The sequence below is a fragment of the Trichogramma pretiosum genome, unplaced genomic scaffold (genome assembly GCF_000599845.2).
Source record: "Trichogramma pretiosum strain Unisexual culture from Peru unplaced genomic scaffold, Tpre_2.0 scaffold22, whole genome shotgun sequence".
NCBI classification, from domain to species: Eukaryota; Metazoa; Arthropoda; class Insecta; order Hymenoptera; family Trichogrammatidae; genus Trichogramma; species Trichogramma pretiosum.
Genome location: NW_019640932.1, coordinates 1,715,026 through 1,736,538, shown reverse-complemented (window position 1 = coordinate 1,736,538; position 21,513 = coordinate 1,715,026). Strand labels below are relative to the sequence as shown.

Genomic DNA, 21,513 nt, shown 5'->3' with positions numbered 1-21,513 from the left:
CGTTTATTGCTTATTCATTTACGCAGTCCTCCTCGACTTAAATTATGACGATTAAGATAAGCGACACGAGCTACGTCGCACAGTTGCTCGTACATGCCTCTGCCGCACTCTTTTACCAACGAAGTAAAATAGCCGTCCTGATTCTGTAGTAGTTTGTGCGGATGATCAAATTCCTAAACATATGAAATATTTAGTCACCGATCGAGTACACAATTTCGAACGATTGGGTACTTACCACTAGTCTGCCCTGGTCCATGACGAGGACTTTGTCGCTGTCCATGATGGTATTGAGCCTGTGGGCGACGGTGAGAACTGTACAGGGGGCGAATTTGGTCCTGATGGTCTTCTGAATGAGGGCGTCGGTCTGAGGGTCGACATTGGCCGTGGCCTCGTCCAGCATCAAGACTCGATTGTTTCGCAAAATCGCCCGAGCCAGACAGATCAGTTGGCGCTGTCCAACGCTGTAATTCGAGCCCCGATCGTGGACTCGATTCTCTAATCCATTGTTTGTTTGCTTGACTGCGTCTTTCAACTCAACCTCGTCCAGAACCTCGAACAGCTGGTCGTCCGTAAATTCGCCGAACGGATCCAGATTGTAGCGCAGAGTGCCGGTAAACAGGACCGGATCCTGTGGGATGATGGAGATGTGTTTGCGCAGATCCTCCAGAGCTAGATTGGCCGTGTCCAAACCGTCGATCATGATCGAGCCCTCGACGTCGGCCAGTCGAAAGAGAGCCGCTATGAGCGACGACTTGCCCGCGCCGGTCCGCCCGACCACTCCGACTTTCTCCGTAGGTTCGATCGTGAAGCTCAAGTTCTTGAGCACCGGTTGATCCTCGTCCGAGTACTTGAGGCGAACGTCGTCGAAAGTCACGCGACCCGAGCACGGCCAATCGACCGGTGGCTCGATCAGCAATTTATTCGCTTCCGCTGCTGCAACTGCTTTTTTGCTGGACTTGTCGTTCAGGACCTCGTCGTCACGGAAATTGGATTCCGCGGGCAGTTTCGTGTACTCCAGTACCCGCTCGACCGACATGAGCTGATTGGAGACCTCGGCAAAGTTACGCATGCCCCATTGAAGCATACTGGATACGGCCATTACTTGAGTAATGGCCAAACCGACGCTGCCGCTTGAAGAATCTAAACGGTTCATTTAAATAGCGCATACTGTAATTGCTGGACATTGTCGGAAAGAAAACAAATAAATAAAATGTTCGTACCGTTTTGCACAAGTAAAAAACTGAAGGTAACCAGAGCTGTAAATATAAAGTAAAATATGTCGATGGAAAATCCAAAGGCCGAGCTTGAAGCGATGAACATGAACCAAGAGGACGTGTGCACATCTTGAAATTGATCGAACTCCTTCTTCAGTATGTCCTGTACTCCGTAAGCCCGAATAGTCGATAAGCCATTGAGGGTCGCGTTCAGATGAGTAAATACCGGCGATCGAGCTAGATGAATCGTACGTGATACTTTTAAAAACGAAAACAGCAGCGAAAAAAAATCAACTCACTCATTCCCTCCAACCTCTTGATGTTCTTACTCGTCTTCAAGTAGACTCGGCGCAGCAAGTAGAATATCACGGCGATCACGGCAATGGGCGCCAAGAAGATCGGATTGACCGTGCAGCTGACCAGCAGATAACCAAGAATCATGAGGGCGTACTGGCCGGCGTCGAGCATGGCTCGCGGCAGCAGCTCGTCGATCGAGCCCATGTCCTTGGAGAAGCGATTGAGTATGCGGCCGCTCGGGTTCTGGTCGAAGAATCGCATCCTCGTGCGCACGAGGGCTCGGAAGGCGAGATCGTGCAGGACCTGGCTCGAGCGCAGACACAGCGAGTAGAAGGTCAGTGAGCGCAGCAGTCCGAACAGCAGAATTGAGGCCACGAGACCGCTGTACGCGTACATGTAGTACTCCGATGGCCAAGAGGAAGCCTTCGACGCTTCTCCACTCGCTTCGGTCCAAGTGTCATTGTAGCTTGGTTGTTCTTTCGTTGCGACACTTGCAAAAAAAAGGAGGAAAACCATCATTTAAAACTCCACATGTATACTAATATATTTCGAAGTGAAATTTTTGGATGCTCGTTAAGCGCGAATCCATCTCGTTAACAACGAAAGAGGATGAAAATCGTCCGAATATAACATCCTGGAGTTTTTAGCGCTCTATATGACTGTTTGGCTCTTGACACTGCCGAGCGCTCAATTAGATTCAATTTAAAAAAATATAACTAATTTTTAAAATCAATGAGTAGCTATGTAAATTGGAATTGTAATTTAATTCCATCGCGTAACTCTACACGACTAGTATGTTGCGATTTGACAATGTGTGACACTATTACACTCTGCGCAAATGGACGATCTGGCCCCGTGTATAGTACTTTGCTGATAAAAAGCTCAAGTGGGTTTGGAGATGCTCTTTTCCAAGAAAAAGAGGTATCAAGTCATGCCGAAAAATAATTAATCTGGCTTATGGCACATTTTCGAGAGTACAGCCTGTCGTATCGAAATACGCGATGCACTAGCAATAGTTATCTGTTTTGCGATACAAATGTCAGTAACAGAGCTGACCTATAAAAACCTTGAAGCTTGGTGCCATGCTCGCGAGGGTATGGAGCTTAGTTGCAATACAGTGGTCGATTACTACAATTATCGCAGAGAGATAGCTGAAGTAGTGGCATGGCGGAGTAATGTAGTTCTTGGCGGCAGTGGTAAACCCATTCAAGTCGACGGGACTTTTTTAACAAAAAGGAAGTATCACCGTGGTCGTGTAACCGAGGAAATCACAATAATTGTCCTCGGTTTATATTGCAAAGAGGACAAAATTGAACCTTTTTATTAAAGTAAACGAATTGAGAGCAAGTGGTGAAAATTTGGGTCATATTGTATTGAAAAAGTTTAAAGATATGGACATAAATTTGGATTATTGCGTTGGCATAACCACGGATGGTTGTTCGGTTATGACATCGAATGATTGTGGAGCTGTGAAAACTATTTTGGATGAAGCGAAAAATGCGACTTACTGTCCCTGCTATAGCCAGAAGTTAAACTTATCAATAAGTAAATCCTCAACTGTGCAGGAAGTGAGAAATTCGATTGGGCTCAAGAAATACGTTATTGATTTTTCCAAGGCATCATCCAAGCGGTCAAATTTATTAAAAAATGGAATGGGTCATCAATTTCATGGTTTGTGCAGGACCAGATGACTTGAATGTCACGACGGTGTAATTCATTTCCGAAGCTGCATTGTGAAAATCATCAAGACTCTCGAAAGTGTAACGCAATGGAAAAAGCTAAATCTTTAAGATCGTCCCTTTCCAACAGTGAATTCATTGTTTCGATGATTTGTGTAGCAAACTTATTGACTTGTACCATACAACTAAGCCGCTTTTTTCAAAAAACTCAGGCTAACATGAAATCTGCAAACGATATATTGTAGAAAACATTGGAAATTTTGCGTAGAAAACGTAAAAAATCGGTGGAAGTTTTTTTCAATATTTTTTAGGACGTAAACAACATTGCAGGGGAGTTATAAGCTCCTATAGATGCTGACATTAATGTACCACGTTTAGTCACTATCCAGAAAAATCGGTCAAATTACCTACGTAATTCTGAAGAGGATTATTATAGGAATTCATACCTCTTTTTGATAATGTGATCAAGAACTTGCAGGCTCGTTTCCCCGAAAAAACATTAAACAATTAATTTTAAAACATTAAAATTTTATCTATTCGTTTTGTTCCGGACAAATGACGATGAATCTGAATATGAAGAATCCTTAAAAAGTTTGTCCAAAAATAGATGCTTACTTATTTAATAAATCGACAGACACTTTTTAAAAAAATGCTCTCGTCAGAGCTGAAGTTTTATAAGTTACATTTGGAGAACAAAAAATAACTTCTTGTGGTGCTCTAATAGAATTATTAGATAATTGCGATGACGAAATTTTTCCTATTATCACAACGATGTTAACAATTTTGGTGATACTTCCAATCAGCTCCTGTAGTGCGGAAAGAAGTTTTTCCTCTTTAAAAAGAATAAAAGATTAGTTTTGATCAACTATGAGCGAAGATCGATTGAATAGCTTAGCTCTGATGAACATTTATTGGAATGTAAAAGTAAATGTGGAAAGTGTCATCGATTGATTCGCAAAAAATAGAAAGCATACGATCGATTTTGTTCTATAATTTTATGCTTCCTTATTTTAATTTATATTATAAATATTAAATGATAGATAAATGATAAATGTTATTGTTTTATAATTAATGTACAATAAAAGCTATTGAAAAATGATAAAAATCATTTCTTCCCCACCATTCTTAGGGAGGGGGGATCGATGGATCCGCCCCTGTGATAGTGTATTTATATAGGCATCTGAAGTTGAACTATAGGAGCCTTTTATCTATTTTGATTATATTTTTTTCATTTTTAAAGCTTTAAAATTAAATTCATCAATTTGCCTTGACTTAAATTTCTTTTGACAAATTTTCTTGTTTTACTTTTAACAGCTGTTCTTACACAACTGTTTATTGATTTTAAAAATGAGTTATACTTTTTCAGACAAAATTAAAGGATTACTTTTCCAGTACTGTAAACTCTCTTAAAGCCGAATTTCACGGAACATCGAAATTTTTCGGCTTAACGAGCTTTTTGACTAGGAGAGAGTTCATCTCAAACGTTTTCATCGATTTTGATTATGAACTATTCAATTCCATCAAAAGATGAAGTAATTCGGACTCACAAAATTGGAATGAAATAATCATTGGCACTAGCTGTGAACTGAGCGAGTAAAAAGAGCAGAAGAAGCCCGTAAGCACTGGCTGCGTGCGAACCAGTGGAAAAGTACTTGAGCAGTACACTCCCTTTGACGATGCCTCGGGACGTCGCCTCGATGGCGTTGCCTCGTTGCTCGGCGAATCTCTCCTTATCGTCGGACGCATCGATATTCGTGACCTGCCAGGCAAAATTTCGTTATCGGCCATTACGTGTGAAATCAGCTGTACAGATCAGCTCTTGTTCGATGATCGTCGTAGCGAATTAAATAACAGACAGATAATAACAATAATAGTATAAAAACTCACTCGTTTGACGTTCGAATCCGATTTATGTTTGTCCTCGCTAGCATTGTTGTTGTTCTTTGACTTGGCGTCTTGCGCAGCGAGATTTTCGTACTCTGGAAAATCCTTCAAGAGGTCGGAGTATCGATCGAATTGGCGCACTCGACCTTGATCCAGCAGCAGAATCACGTCGGCGCCCTTGAGATATTGCAGCTGGTGAGTCGCGAGCACGCGAGTTTTGTCGCCGAGGTAGCCTCGCAGACACTTGTCGAACAGGTGCTTGCCCACGTGAGCGTCGACGGCACTCAGTGGATCGTCGAGCAGGTAGATGTCCGCTTCTCTGTAGACGGCCCTGGCCAAGTTGATCCTGGCCTTTTGACCACCCGATAGAGAACTGCCTCTCTCACCTACGATGGTCTGATCACCGTATGGAAATTGCTTGAAATCCTTTTCCAAGGCACAGGCCTCCACGACCTTTTCGTATCTTTCCTCGTCGTAAGCTTGACCGAAGAGAATATTTTGCCGTACACTGGCGCCAAACACCCAAGCCTCCTGACTGGCGTAAGCTAGCTTTCCCTGGATACTTACGCTGCCCCGAATCAGACACATTTCTCCGAGAATCGTCGACAGTAGTGAGCTTTTTCCCGAGCCAACGGCTCCGATAACCACGTAGAGCTTCCCTTTCTTCACCTCCAAGTTGACGTCATCGAGGACCGAATTGGACGAGTCGAAATTCCAGGCAGTGTCAACTTGGTCGAACTTGACGATCCACGAATCGTCCGAGCCTCGGCAATTCGAGTATCTCTGCACCAAATTGCTCGTCACCAGAGTGAGATTGAGTTTTTTCTTGCTTTTATTGACCTTCTCGTCGAAACCGACGTCGTTGTTGATCATCGATAAATACAAACTCCTCGAATCGGTCTTATCGGTCAAGCAAACGTTACTCTTCACGTTTTGTCGATCGAACTCATCGAGCAGCAAGAAATTCTGCAACCGACGCGCCGCCACAACGCACTCGACCACCTCGACGATGCCCCTGACGAAGGCGTTCGACATGACGTGCGCCAGCAGATTGAAGTACGACGTGTAGACGAAGACTCGGTCGGCCGTGATGAGGCTCGAGTCAAGAAACGACAGACTGACGAGGGTGCCGAACAGGGCCAGCCGCGTCGTGAACAGATTGAACGAGATAAACATGCCGCGCAGGTACGAGCTCTTGCGCACGATCTTGAGCTCGAGGCGCCGAGCGAGTTGGACCAAGGCACAAAATGGTTTTTCCCAGGCGTACATCTTGATCACTTGTACGCCCGAGATGATCTCGTCCATGAGGCGAACCCGCTCGTCGGTCTTTTGAGCTGTTTGAGTGCGATACTTGGATGCCAATTTGCCACAAAATGCTGACGAACGCAAACAATTTTTCAATTAAATCTAGATTCTAAAATTTAGCTGGATGTGCGATCGGTACCTTGAATAAAAACGATGACCAGCAATATGAAAATACCGATGAGGCCGGCATAACCAGCTTCGTGATAAAGAAGGACGGTGATTGTCAAAGTCGTCAGCGGAGCCGACCACATGTAGTGCCAAAAAATCGACACGTACTCGAGTCGATTGACGTCGTTGGCCGTGAGATTGACGATTTTGCCGGGGGACACTTGATTCAGAGCCGCTTTGCTGAGTCGCAGCGACTGTTGGATATGGAAAACGATAATGAGAAGCAAAAGGCGCAAAACTCTACTGAATTGTGCAATTTCGATGTACCTTTCTGTAGACGAGGGAGCACACGGCAATCCTGATGCGACCACCCGCGTGAAAAGACCTGAAGATCGACTGATTGATCGCGATCGCGTTGACGGCCGACGCCAGTGATATTCCACCGGCGTAGAGCAGGGCATTGTAGTACGACGATCCGGTCACTTTTTCACCGGCTTTGAAGTACTGCAGCAGAGCTCCCAGTACCAGAGGTGTGCCTATCCTACAAGTACAGCAGGTTGAAAAAAGTGAAAAAGAAAAAATATCGGACAAACATTATGCATTTACCCAACGATGATTTCGTTGAGAAATTGTATACATCCGAGCACGATGTACTCGTACATGAAGGTTCGATAGATCGTTTTCAGTAGATTCGGCGATTTTCCGAGTCTTTTGGCCTTCTTGACATTTTCGTTCCAACGTCTGCAACGATCATCGATAAAAATAACCGAAATAAATGTAATCGTGCTGCTGATTGATATCGAGCGACTATGTGACGTGAACTCACCTTTCTAACCGATCGCCGAGTACACTCGAACGATCGTTGCGCAACGGCTCGTACAGATCATCGAGACCCAATACTTTTCTGTATCCCTTTTTGAACAGACCAATCGTCCAGCTGCAAACGCAGGAAATCTTGAGAAACTTTTCATATTTGCTTAAACATTTTCTCACGAATCAGTATCTCACTCGTGGACACTTACCACCACAACAACACTGAAGCGATATTGGCTCTTTGTCTAGGATTTGGAATACTCGCTTGCTGACCGGTGTCCATTATTGCACCTCCGCTTTACGATTAATATTATGACACAACGAATGAAATGATTTTCGCGTGAACTTTTGTGACCCGTTAGAAACGCGCGTCCGATCGCACAGCAAGTCGAGTCGACATGCTTACAACAATTGATTTGTTTTTTCTTCCTCGAAAGCATCCAATGCGTTATTCGATCCCCCTTATCGTTCAATGACAATTGATTATATTATGTTAAAGCCTCGAATTATTCCACCTCTCGACGCCTCGGTATTTTTGCACCGCGAGATATTTAGAATCCGATTGGTCATGTACGTATTTTTTCAGTCGTGCCTCGCATTTTTCGGCAAACATTGCGCAGTGCATCCGCCGAAATGCTCTTGAAAACGTCGTGGTTGCGTTAGTTTTTCCTCGCGAGGCGCAAAGTTTTGTTTTGCGACGCAATGATATCAAAATATAATACTCGTTGGGACAAGATAATGTACGTTTTCATTTTCGTATTTACACCGAGAGACTAACGCTACGCTGTGTTACGCACAATGTTTTTGTACAGATTTTTTTTATCAAAGTTCATCATCTACAATGTGAGTCGAAATTTTATTAAAATAATGAACTTATTAGAATGTTAAAAATATTCTTAATAATTTAAATGGAACGATGCTACCGAATGGTTATGCAAAATCAAACACCAAAATCTATTAACCACTTGAAAAATTTAATAATAGGCTATCAAAAATATTGATCTTTTTAAAAGTAATTCAAAAAATATTTGGTATCTTTTTTAAAATACTATTGTAACTGTTGTTAAAAATTTTATGTTGTAACCTTTTCTAAAAAGAAAGTTAGCATCCTTTTTGACAGGATCTAAAGGTACAACAGTAAATGTAATATATTACTTCTCAAAAAAATAGTATGTGTAATCATTCAAGAAATAAATGGAAGATAATTAAGTCGTCTCTTGGTGGCATCCCACCTTAAACTTATTTTTTTTAGTAAATGATGTATAAAATTGAAATTTCAGAATTGACACTCAATTGATAGTAAATGATGTTTGGTATTATCTTTGGAAACCATTACAAAACCAAAAGGCAAGATAAGTTTTATACGCGTCGTTTTTATGCGGTAAATAAAGTGAAGAAAATTTTTTAACACTTTAATTTTATTCATATCAAATTGTAAATGATACAGAAATAGGTATAAAACTTTATATTAGAAACTAGTTTGAACACTTATAAGTACGAACGTCGTAAGACTTGCACTCCTCAAAAAGATTAATTACTATATAATAATTATTCAACCCTTTCCATAGCGTAACTAGACTACAAAAACAGTCTATACTGGAAAATGATCTTTTGATGTACATAATATAAAATTTAAAATTAAAATTAAACAATTTCGCACACTCTCATCATTCACATAGGCATCTATTACTTTCACATTTTTAAAAATATTACTACGACTTTGACAACATCTTATGTAAAAAATTCGTATAAAAATAAGCTTTGTCGAGTCGGTAATACAATGGGTAAAACATAAAACATTCAATAAATACTATACAACAATGATTTAACAATTAGCGAGCAACAACAAGTCGTCGTTATCACACGTCAAATCCGGGTTACTTAACCCAGGGCATAAAATTTGTATGAAAAAATTACTTGGTTATTATAGTACCATTTGTTTAGGTTTTTTCACTTTCAACAAAGTACCGTTCGCCTCGTTAAAAAATTCTATATACAAATACAATATATTAGAAAATATTTTGTTAATGAAAAATTATTAATACTTTTGGTACTCGGTCGTCGAATACCGTCACTCGAAATGATATCCTCAGCTATATAAAAAAAATTTTTTCTAAACGCAATTGCACACTGACTGTATTCTATTAATAGGTCAACGAATTCAATCTAACACTGGCATACTCGCGTTCGTAAGATTCCTTGGCCACCTTGCACAATTGCTCGTACATGGCATCGCCGGTTTCTTTGACCAGCGAGGTGAACTCGCCGAATTTGTCTTGTAACAGTATGTGCGGGTGATCGAATTCCTACAAAATGAAAATAAATTTTAGCTTTTTTTTTAAATGTAACAAATAAAAGTTGACGATATATTTCAGAATTCTTACCACAAGGCGTCCTTTGTCCATGACGAGGACTTTGTTGCTGTCCATGATGGTATTGAGCCTGTGGGCGACGGTGAGAACTGTACAGGGGGCGAATTTGGTCCTGATGGTCTTCTGAATGAGGGCGTCGGTCTGAGGGTCGACATTGGCCGTGGCCTCGTCCAGCATCAAGACTCGATTGTTTCGCAAAATCGCCCGAGCAAGACAGATCAGTTGGCGCTGTCCAACGCTGTAATTCGAGCCCCGATCGTGGACTCGATTCTCTAATCCATTGTTTGTTTGCTTGACTGCGTCTTTCAACTCAACCTCGTCCAGTACATTCCACAACTGTTCGTCGGAAAATTCATTGAACGGATCGAGATTCCTTCTCAAAGTTCCCGAGAAGAGAACCGGATCCTGCGGGATGATGGAGATGTTCTTTCTGAGATCTTCGAGGGATATTTTGCCGGTGTCGATTCCGTCGATCTCGATGACACCCTCGATCTTGGCTAGTCTGAACAGAGCCGCGATCAGAGATGACTTTCCTGCCCCGGTCCGCCCGACGATACCGACTTTCTCGGTTGGATTGATGGTCATCGTCAATTCCTTGATGACGGGCGGATCATTGTCCGCGTATTGCAGGAACACATTGTCAAAGCGAACCCCTCCGGCTTGCGGCCAATCAGCCGGCACAGGTTTGAGCTCCTGTTCTTCCTGCGGCTTCTTCTTCTTCTTTTCCTGCTTCGATGACAGGCCCTTGTCCTGGAGATTGGGCTCGGGCGACAGGAAAGCGTACTCCAGGACGCGCTCGACTGACATTAGCTGATTAGCGACCTCGGCACTCTGACGCATTCCCCACTGAATCATTCCGGTGGTCGCCATAACTTGGGTGATGGCCAAACCCACGCTACCCGCGGGAATCTGTGTCTGTATCAGGAGAAAACTGAAGGTGACCAGTGCCGTGAAAATGAAGCAGAACAGATCCAGGGAGAAGCCGAAGGCCGTGCTGGTGGTGATGGCCAAGTACCAGGCCGACGTGTTGGTGTCTTGGAAATTGTCGAATTCCTTTTTGAGAACCTCGTGAGCATTGCAGGCGCGAATGGTCGTTAAGCCATTTAGCGTCGCCGTCAGGTGGGTGAATACCGGTGAACGAGCTAGAAAACAGATTCGAAAATTTAGAAACTATTCCAGAACATTGAAAACTCGTACCACCAACGATATTAAATCGAACTCACTCATTCCCTCCAATCTCTTGATATTTTTACTGGTCTTCAAAAACACTCGTCTGATAAAGTAGAAGAGCACACCGATCACGACGATCGGCACCAAGAAGTAGTAATTGACCATGCAACTGACAATGAGCGCACCGGCGACCTGGAAGATGATCTGGCCCGAGTCGAGCATCGTCTTGGGCAGTAGCTCGTCGATGGCGCTCATGTCCTTGGAGAAACGATTGAGTATGCGGCCGCTCGGGTTCTGGTCGAAGAATCGCATGCTGGCCCGGATAAGGGCGCTGAAGGCCAGATCGTGCAGACGCTGACTGCAGGTCATGCAGCCCACGTAGAAGATGATGGAGCGCAGCATGCCGATGCAGAAGACCGCGAGCACGAGGAACGTGTACAGGTAGATGTAGTTGTCGCGCGACCAGATGCTCGCCTCGTCGATGATGCTGCTCGTGCGATTGGCCTCGCTCTCGCTGATGTTGTTCTCGTGTATGAATTTGTAATACGCTCGAGATTCCTCGGCCGTAGTGCTGTAAATGGAGTTGGGTCGTGTTTTACGATTCGGTATTTGGATAAATCGAGTCGAGGATAATCGAGGTAAAAATACTCACAGAATTGGGACGAAAAAGTCGCAACCACTGGCCATCAACTGGGTCACAATAAACAAGAAAAGAATTATCGCTCCTACGAAGAGGTTTGATCCTTCTCTGAAGTACGCGATAAGGAGATCGCCTTTCACTATTCCGCGAGACGAGCCTTCCAAGTATTGCATGGTTTTTTCCGGATCCTCGGGGTCGTCCTCGTTATCGGAGTCGAGGGCACTGGAGTGGCTCTGAAAGAAGAATTAGCGCGAAATGAAAATCGATTCTCACTGATCATCGATTCACACACGGGCACGAGAGAGGCAATTTCGAAAGGATCAAACTCACCCTTATGCTCGATTGGGAAACGGAACGCATCATCATGTTGTTCTCCGGACTCTTCTCCTCGCTCGCTTCGTTCGCCTCGTCCTTCTCGGCGATGAGACTGTTGTATTCCGGATGTTCGCGCAGAAGCTCGCGATAATCCGAGAATCGGCGCACCTTGCCTTGGTCGACCAGATAGATGACGTCGACACCGGCCGGAAGATACTGGAGTTGATGGGTAACGAGTATGCGAGTCTTGCCGCGCAGATACTTCATCAGACACTCGCTGAACAGATGTTTTCCGACGTGGGTATCGACCTAAGTAAACGAAAAAAAAAGTTTATTGCCACTCGCGTAATTCGAATCTCAATAAACAAAGTTGAAAATGTCCTCACAGCGCTGAGCGGATCGTCCATAAGATAAATATCCGCTTGTCTGTAAACTGCTCTGGCCAAATTGAGTCGAGCCTTCTGGCCACCCGACAGCGAGCTGCCTCGCTCGCCCACGATGGTCTGGTCGCCCTGCGGGAACTGCTTGAAGTCCTTCAGGAGCGCGCAAGCCTTCACGACTCTGTTGTATCTCTGCCTGTCGTAGGCCTGGCCGAAGATGATGTTCTGCCTGACGGTGGCGCCGAACACCCAAGCCTCCTGACTGGCGTAACTGACCGAGCCCTTGACTCGCACGTTGCCGTGTATCAGCGTGATCTCGCCGAGTATGGCCGAGAGCAGCGAACTCTTGCCGGCCCCGACTTGGCCGATGATGGCGCACAGCTTGCCCGTCTCCACTTCCATGTCGACGTTGTTCAGGGTGGGCTCGGACGAGCTCAGGTTCCATTTGGCCTGCAAGTTGCTCAATTTCACGGACCATTGATCGCTGTCGCATTCTTCGTTGTACTGACTGAGAAATTAGCGAGAAAAAAACAATTATCAATAAGATACGACTCACGAGCAATACCATTTGGGACTTGATGAACTTACTTTGTAATTTTCGTGTTCTCCAGAGACTCGTTGGAGCCGTCTCTTTTGAGCAAGTCACTGGCCACGATAACTAAATTCTGTCTCTCCTTATCGCGTCCGTTTCTCTCGTCGAATCCCACCTCGTCGTCGATGAACGGCAAGTCTTTGGTCGTCATTTGCTGTCGGCTCTCGATGCAGTTGCGCGTGAAAGCCGTGTCGTTCTTCACGTTTCCGGCCTGGAACTCCTCGAACAGCAGGAAGCGCTGGAGCCGGCGCAGCGCGACGTTGCACTCGAAGATCTCGGCGATGCCCCGAATGAACATGCCGGACATGGTGTGCGAGAGGATGTTGTAGTACGACGAGTAGACGAAGATCTCGGACGCGGTGATCTTCTTGTCGGTGAGCATGAGGGTCAGCAGTGTGCTGAACAGCGCCATCCTCGTGGTGAACAAGTTGAAGGTCATGTAGATGCCGCGAATGAAGGAACTCTTGCGAATGACCTTGAGCTCGAGGCGACGAGCCAGCTCGATCAGTTTGCAGAACGGCTTCTCCCAGGCGTACATCTTGATCACTTGTACGCCCGAGATGATCTCGTCCATGAGGCGAACTCGCTCGTCGGTTTTCAGAGCTGTCGCTCCGCGATACTTCGAGGACAATTTGCCGGTGTAAGCTGACGAAGGCAACGTTTGATTAAATTTCAAGCTCGAGGACAAATTCCTTCAAAAAAAGTCTGTCTTGTACTCACTTTGTATAGGTACTACGAATACGACGAAAGTCAAACCGGCCAAGCCGGCCCAACCGGCTTGTTGGAAGAGTATGACGGCTATGATTATCGTCTGTATCGGTGCTGTCCACATGTGATGGATGAACACCGAGACGATGTCGAAGCGGTTCACGTCGGTCGCCACCAAATTTACTATTTTACCGGGCGATGACTCTCCCAGCGCCGTCGCGCTCAATCTTAACGCCTGTCAAAAGATCGACAAAAATTACACGTGTATCGATTAATTTTACGAGTGCGCTGACTTTGGCTCTAGATTTATGCGCGAATCGATTATTGCTTTACCTTTCTGTAAACGAGCGAGCACATGGCGATTCTTATCCTACCGCCGATATGAAAGGCGCCAAAGATAGCTTGGTTCATGGTTATAGCTTGGATGAACGCGGATAAGGAAATGGCGCCGGCAAACAACAGTGCCCAGGTGTACGTCGGCTTATCCTCATCTGGATTGACGCTAAAATACTTCAATAGCATGCCCAGAGCCATGGGTGTACCCAACCTAATTGAAAAAAAAGTATTTATAGTTTTCGATTGATAAAATAGAACGTTGCTTATTTAGCAATTAAGATCTCACGTACCTGAGAATCAATTCATTTAGAAATTGTATCACTCCTAAAACAAAGTACTCGTGTAGAAACGTGTGAAAAACACTTTTCATCAAGCTCGGTTGCTTTTTGGTTTTTCTCGCCTTCTGCAGATCTGCGCTCCATCGTCTGAGTAACAAAAAAAATTTCCAATATTTATTTTTTGACAAATTGGGTTTTGCGGTTCCCGCGCGCGTGCGCTCGTGCATCGACTAATGACAATTATCGAATTATCTGCACAGCTTCATGAAAATTCAATATTTTAAGCTTTTAAAATTTCAAGGAAGTCTCGTCAAACAGTGGAATTTTAATTGTTTAATTAAAGCTCGACACGTACGGTGCAGCGATTAAACATACGCGCAAAAATAAGTTCGAATTATAAAGAGCATTAAAAAATTAAACTTACGCCTCTAATCGATCGCCTAGTTTAGCCGATTTATCTTCTGTTAAAGGATCGTATAAATCCTCGAATCCTAAAATTTCACTGTATCCTTTTTTGAAAATGCCAATTGTCCACCTGAAATAACATCGATTAGTGATTTAAAAATGAAAAGATATAAGCAAGCGACATTATCTGACTTTATCAATATATCATTGTATTTTTATTTTTAGATAATGGTAGAATTTTCTAATTGAGAAATGATTTGCACGTATCAGTAGTAGCTAGATAAGACATGTAGGTACAAAAATTCATGGTCACAGTTCTATTCACAACTTATAATATACTAGGTTGAACGCGCGTTTGAAAAATTGATTGATTTTACGCTATAACATATTTTTAAAAAAGTCAAATTATGAATAGTTATAAATTACATGAATTACTATAAATCTATGTTGAACTGGTCTTTGAATGAAAATGATCTAGCCCTAAAAATTGTCAGTAAAATTTTATTTCGCCTCAAAAACACGGTGCATATTACTATCATAAGTACATGTAACATGTTTCATAAATTCTCGTTAAAATGCAAAAAAAATACTTTGCGGTTTGAAAATTGCCAAGTGTTTCCGAGTGTCGATTAAATAACGCACCACATAGTCACTTTCGAGTATTATCATTCAGGTTTTAAATATAATAGATAAAAATCGGCTTCGTAATTTATCAAAGTTGCGAAATGAACTTTAATCGTTTTATAGCGGTTGTTGAGAAACGATGATTATACTAGCACGTCCAAAAACGTTTGAAAAAATAAATTGTTCAAATAGTAATTTGCTTACCACCAAAACAGCACCGAAAAGGTATTGGCACTCTCCCTTGGATTCGGCACCGATTCGTTCACGTTGCTGTCCATGTTAAGCGACGATGGCAATGATCATCCAGTCGCGCTCTCGGGCACCACTCGCGCGTCACGAACAATTCACGAAATCAAAATTTTCAAAAAGCAACAAGCTGGTATTGTATCACACACACACTAGATATTATTTTTCTTTTTTTCTTGATCATATCACTGACGCGTCACCTGTTGCGAAGCCCATTCACTCGGTTTTTCGTGTGACAAAACGACGATTAGAGACGAAAGTGTCAGCGACCGTGAATAATAGCAGCAGCAGAAGTAGCAACAACAGTAGTAGTAAGTAGTAGTATCGTAGCAGCCTGAGAGTGATTGAGATGTGACGACGTCAGCGCTGCCGCTGATAGTGACGACTGGTGTCTCGCGCCTTCTGTATTTGTAAGAAAACGAAAAATCATTTATCATCGTTCGCGTGTAAATAGTCGACTTTTATCGGTCTTAATGAACAATTATTAGGGGCTTTCACGGTGGATCTCTGCGAAACAAGGCCTAATGAAGTCTTGTCGTGACTATCAGAATATTTTTTTCATATTTCCAATAAACCATAGCAATAGTTTAACTGTATAGACAAGTTTTTTTGTCTTTACTAAAATATAAAAGGATAAGATTCGCATATTGCAAATACAATGTATTATCCATGCGTCATGGGTTTTCACATTCCGGAGAAAATTATTAATTAATAAATGACTCGAGCCAGTACTTTAATGCGCTTGATATACTTGTAATTTGTCAAAATTCATCTCATATAAAATTTACAGTTATCAAAATGATGTATTTAGTGATCATTATCGAATCGATTAATTGAATTGTTTTTTTTTTATGATTGGTTGTTTTTCAACATCAAGTCGATTACTCTATTTTTTAAAATACCTATTACATTTGTAAACAAAAAACAGCCTTATTAGACAGTAGTTGTAAAAACGGAGTGATATACTGAAAAAGCACCATCTATGACCAACATTCGATGAAAAATGTAGTAAATGCATCTGATGAAAAAAATTCAGTAGTTGCTTATGTTCAATTACAGCATGAATGAAGCGTGATTTCAGTATGAGTAAGGTGAAGTGACTTGTTATTTTTCTTTAGCTGTGATGTATTTTGTAGATATAAAATCTGTCATTAAAGAAGTGTATTAATTTCAGCTATAAAGTGTATTTGTTTACTCTGATGATCATGATGTTCAATCAAAAACTTATTTTGTACAGCAACAGTAAATATGATATAATTTTTTTGAGAGTTGTTATTGTCTTTCAGCAGCAATTAAACAATTTGCAGCGCGAAGCAGCTGATTGTCCTAAAAATTCTCGTGCTTATTGTGTTTTTAAATTTTCAAATTGAAAATCATCTAGTTCCAGTTCTCTGATACGTATTAAAATAGTATTTAAATTTACGATATTTCAACTGATACTTGTCTGATACTGGGTCGAAGTTATTACTTCACTGAATTTATCATTTGCCTTATTAAAAGTCTTTGCAAAAATGTAAAAAATGAATGATAATTATCTGTGCACAAAACTGGTTGTGCTAATTACTTATGTTTTTTTAATTGATCGCACGCACTCGAATAATCAATCACAAATCAACGCTCGATTTTGAATGATCAATCATGATTCTTCTTACTGAAAATTGCTCTTATATCTCTCGATTTTCACTGAATCATCGATAGTGTGACTAGTAATGTCCACGCAATAGTAGTAAATAAGCGATAAGAATCAATATAAGTGACAATAAGTACTTGTGAACTATTGTATCGGCGATGTTTGCGGTATTATAGTTTTGTCAAATCAGTGTGATACGGCAGAAAAATCTCAGTTGTCAACAAGCTTGTCATCAGCAATTTTATTCATTTTATGCGTTATAGTCGTACTTCAAATCTCGTTGTTAAGGTAATATAACATCGGATGATTTCGATCGCGCCACGCGGTTCATTGGCACGTAAAATAAGTTGACGTTTCATTATTATAAAAATTTTAAGATGAATATTTTTGATTGTCATGCTAGCGCATATTATTAAGCGATGCGCGAGCGCGAGCGCGATCGAACTTTATCAGCCTTCTCGCGTCGTAAAGAGGAAATTTTTGTGGATTACTGTGCGGAATCATACATTTATTAATACTAATAAATTACTCGGCACAAACAACGCATCGCGTCAGACGCCAATTTTCCATCTTTTTGCTTACTCTCTCCTTAATTGTTTAATATTTTTAGGTAGTCCAAAAATTATATACGTAAGATATTTTATTCGTTAATCCAAAGCGAGTAATTTATAATGCAGCTGCACATCGTAAGTAGCAGGCTAATTAAAAGCCTGAAATTTACAACTTTATCGCGTTTTATTTTATCGAGATGTATGATCTTTTATAACGGCATGATTATTGGAAAACTTTGAATCAAGAAGTTGTCATAATTTACAAAACTTTGATTCTCAATTATATTGAAAAACTTAATTTGAATAAAAATCGGTACGATCAAATAAGTATCGCGTAAAGTCAAACGTTGGATTCGTATCTCGGCGTTATGTAAAAATGTATGCAAAGAATTGTTCAAAGCAAGTATATACCCGTGAGTCAATATTGTTTGTAAAAACATTAGACTTGAGATTATACCGAAAAAAAAGTAGTTTACTCTTCTTGTGTATTTTAACCTTGTATTTTCTTAGGAACACTTTGTAGTGGGTTTTTTTTCTCGCGAATAATACGTTCTATTGTGCCCGATCGAACCTTTGACAATCCAGATATTTTTTTCTATGAATAAGGAAAAAAATTAAAATTGTAGATGATTACTACTGGAAATTATTTTTTCGAATCGTCAAAGCAAGAGGAATAACTGCCATAGTTCGTATACGCGAAGTCGCCAAGCTGAAAATAGCATGATTAGTATAAATATCACGCAGCAGTTAAAGCCACTATTGAGTCGCGGGTCAGTCGTACTCTCGCATGGCGTCTCGTTATAATACAGCTAAGCCGCAAGACGTTTCTATAGCCGGATGATACTCCCGCTTGCGCTATTACGCAACGTACACCGCTTTCTGCCTGATAATAATGCCGCTTCGACCCCGACTAGCATCTTCATTAATCTCTCGCGTGTGCAGCTCTTTCCAAGGCACATTTGCAACAATTGAGTCTTAATTTTTGCGTCGTCGAGAAGATGAACGTGAGAGTCGGATGACTTTATCCTCGATCGCTCGATTAATGATGCGAGAGATAAAAAGAATTGCTGAGCACAGGCCCCTTGACAAAAGTAACAACTGTTTCAACTTGTTTCACTGTGACGGAGCGCCTGTTCAAACGAGATGATTTACTTAACTATGTGGTACTATAGAATCGATGCTTTGAGCTCGATATACAGGAAACAATATCGTTCGTCTCATGAATAAAACATGGATATAGTTCGCGCGCACGAGAACAAGTAGTTTTTTTACATGTAACCACTCGTCGGCAAGTGTCTCGATCGTTACGATAACTAATTGTATCGGTCGAATATTATAAACGCGTATGACTCGATAACGTTATAACTACGAGCCACTGAAAAAAAGTATTCTACGTTTTTTTCGACATTCATCGTGATAAGAGCTTTTTTCGCGCTAAGACAAATATTCCCGGTTGATTTCGCGTGTCGGATTAATATTACAAACGCGAGTACACCCAGCGTTGAAAATTCAAATTTGTTTAATGAAGTTTCTCGCTAAATTCGTGCGCATCGACGGCACTGTTTTATTTTTTTGTTAGCGTGCGAATGTATACGTTGTGAAACGAGCTCATTGAGTGTTTGGCCCGAGCGTGCAAATGTGTATATCTTGCATCGTTGGTGGGTGCCTGTTTACGGTGCTCGATATAATACTGCGACGAGTCTCTCAAGTTGACATAAGATCGCCTATCTCAGGTCATTCATACCAAATGACGATCGAAAATTGCATTCGTCTGCGCATGGGTACAATATACATTTTTTCTTGAGTAAACTTGAAAATGTACCAATTGGCGCACTCTTAAAACCGGTAAAACGGCTTATATACTTTTGTGATTTATTTGCTCGTAGTTTCCAGCGACGTAAATATTCTTTTATGCGCCTAGTGCATTATTACAAGTATTTCATTGATAAATCAGTAATAAGTTTATCTTAAGTTTGCACAAGATTATGCGAATCACACGTTCAAAGATTCCGAGAGATTATATCGGACGAAGAAAATACGGGTCAGCGCAAAGTGCTTTCTTCATAATACGCTCCCGGACGCAGTGCTAGCTGCGTGCAGTCATCTCGCATTTAGTCATGTACGCACACACGTGTCCACTGCGCATTTATGTGACGTTATGTCGCAATTGCTGCGCTTGGATCGGCGAACGCGCTTCATCGATAAAACTACTATCGATTCGCTATAAATTTTTTTATTAAAAATCTCGCTGTTTTTTCTTATCGGCGCGCGCGTCTATACGCATAAACAAACTGCACGCGGCTTTACTTTTTATTCGCGAGCTATTGTTTCCGCTGGGTTCGAGCTATACGTCACAGACCGAAATATATAATAAAAACATATCGAATGCGATAAATGTAGATAAGCCCGGACATACATCACCGAGGCTCTCGGAGAATATGTAATAGAGTCCAGATTGTAAATAATGCAATTATACTATTATGCATGTTTTGTCGTACGTACAGCGTGTCGATACATATTTATAAGCCCGGCCAAAGTTGATCCCGTTCCTCTTTTTTTTCTCATTTCCAAAGACGTCATTTATTTGCGTAAAAATTAGCCAGTCACTTTTTATGGGTGCAAAATAAAATTGTTAAAAAATGTTTTTCACGAGTGAGCGACGACTAGACTGAGATCGCGAGCTGAGCACACAAGCACATGGGCAAATTCCGAGCGGCTTCTTTATGACAGAACCTCGTATTTTTATACCGAAAACCACCTCTTCACCCAAGTCCTATGTAAATATACACTGCATATGTAAGGCGCAAAGTTACGCGCGAACTATTCAATCGCGAAGTGCTCACCACGAGGCGTATATATTTCCGTACGATGCTCCAATAACATTCGTATTTATACACACATTTTTACATTATAAATAAAGACGCGAGTTCACTACTGCAATGATAGTGTACGACTGCGAACAAAGTTTTTTAATGACTAAACTTTCGTCTCACTCACCCGCTGGATTAATCATTGTACGCTTGCAAAAGCATACGAGAACAGAACGTCGCGCTGCTGAATGCGTTAGATTCTTCGTGAGCTGTCATCGTGACAGCGATTGTAGTGCAACGATAGCGGCGGTGGCGGCAGCAGTAACAGCAGCAGTAACAACAACAACAACAACAACAACACTAGCAGTAGACACACCGGATGGAACACATACTCTGTTTTCCCCGTAATATACTATGTTTTATTCCCGCTGATTTTCCTTGTATATGTTGCGAAAAATAATAATCGCGAGGAGCACTTATGCAAGAATCCGTTGCACGACGAATGTAACGGTACGAGTGCAGCAGACGCTGCGTTGCATATATATAACATAAAATGGGCACGCGACACGCACGAGAGCCAGCTCCCGACTACTATAGAGCATAGCAGCAGCAGCAGCAGCACAATTGTGGAGAGGCGGCCACCAACCACTTGGAGCGCGTATGCGGAATTTTTACGTCTCTTTCAGCTTCTCTCTCACTGCTGCTGCTGCTGCTTTTTTTACTTACTGCTCTCCGCTGGCTTTGTATTGTGTATACACATCTATATATTATGCGACGAGACGAGCCTTACTATGTTTAACCTCCGGCCGCGCGCGGGGCAGTGGCGGCGAAATGCCACGCGTTAACGCTATACGACCCTTTAAAGTCGCGTTCACATCGTTGTAGTTGCTGCAGGTGCAGATTTTAGGCTGCACCCCGGCTACACGTATAGGGCCGATCATTTGAATCCAGCTCCTTTAATAAGTGCGTAAACTTATCTCACGTGAGCCAGCGGAGCAAGGTTGAATCGCCGAAACGTGCGAAAGGCATTGTTACGAAATTCACAAAACCGGTTTGCACGTTCCTTGATATATCATTATTACAAAAAAGTGGCAGTTCTAGCGAGGCGTTCACTTGTTCGATTTGAATTATGCAATCCACGACCGAATCGAAATTT

General features: G+C 42.0%; 2 protein-coding genes across 3 annotated transcripts; both read right to left on the bottom strand.

Moving 5' to 3' along the window:
* Positions 1–14: 14 nt before the first annotated feature.
* Positions 15–8,257, bottom strand: LOC106648755 (multidrug resistance-associated protein 4-like). Its single transcript, XM_014365833.2, has 11 exons — positions 7,510–8,257; positions 7,314–7,424; positions 7,094–7,228; positions 6,815–7,028; positions 6,519–6,741; positions 5,078–6,450; positions 4,738–4,949; positions 1,514–2,001; positions 1,221–1,451; positions 236–1,140; positions 15–173 (listed from the first exon to the last, which is right to left on the bottom strand). Exons 1-11 carry the CDS (start codon positions 7,581–7,583, stop codon positions 15–17), a joined length of 4,125 nt encoding a protein of 1,374 aa, XP_014221319.1. The 5' UTR covers positions 7,584–8,257.
* Positions 8,258–8,700: 443 nt separating this feature from the next.
* Positions 8,701–20,931, bottom strand: LOC106648754 (multidrug resistance-associated protein 4-like). 2 transcript variants are annotated; one of them, XM_023457731.1, is made up of 13 exons: positions 20,545–20,931; positions 15,325–15,768; positions 14,516–14,626; positions 14,104–14,238; positions 13,811–14,024; positions 13,490–13,712; positions 12,766–13,414; positions 12,184–12,685; positions 11,813–12,106; positions 11,495–11,715; positions 10,896–11,413; positions 9,685–10,814; positions 8,701–9,606 (listed from the first exon to the last, which is right to left on the bottom strand). In XM_023457731.1, the coding sequence occupies exons 2-13, from the start codon at positions 15,396–15,398 to the stop codon at positions 9,445–9,447; spliced, it is 4,233 nt and encodes a 1,410-aa protein (XP_023313499.1). In that variant the 5' UTR covers positions 15,399–15,768; positions 20,545–20,931; the 3' UTR covers positions 8,701–9,444. The 2 variants fall into 2 exon arrangements, with proteins under 2 accessions (XP_023313499.1, XP_023313500.1); XM_023457732.1 differs by lacking the exon at positions 20,545–20,931 and adding an exon at positions 16,959–17,029.
* Positions 20,932–21,513: the final 582 nt, after the last annotated feature.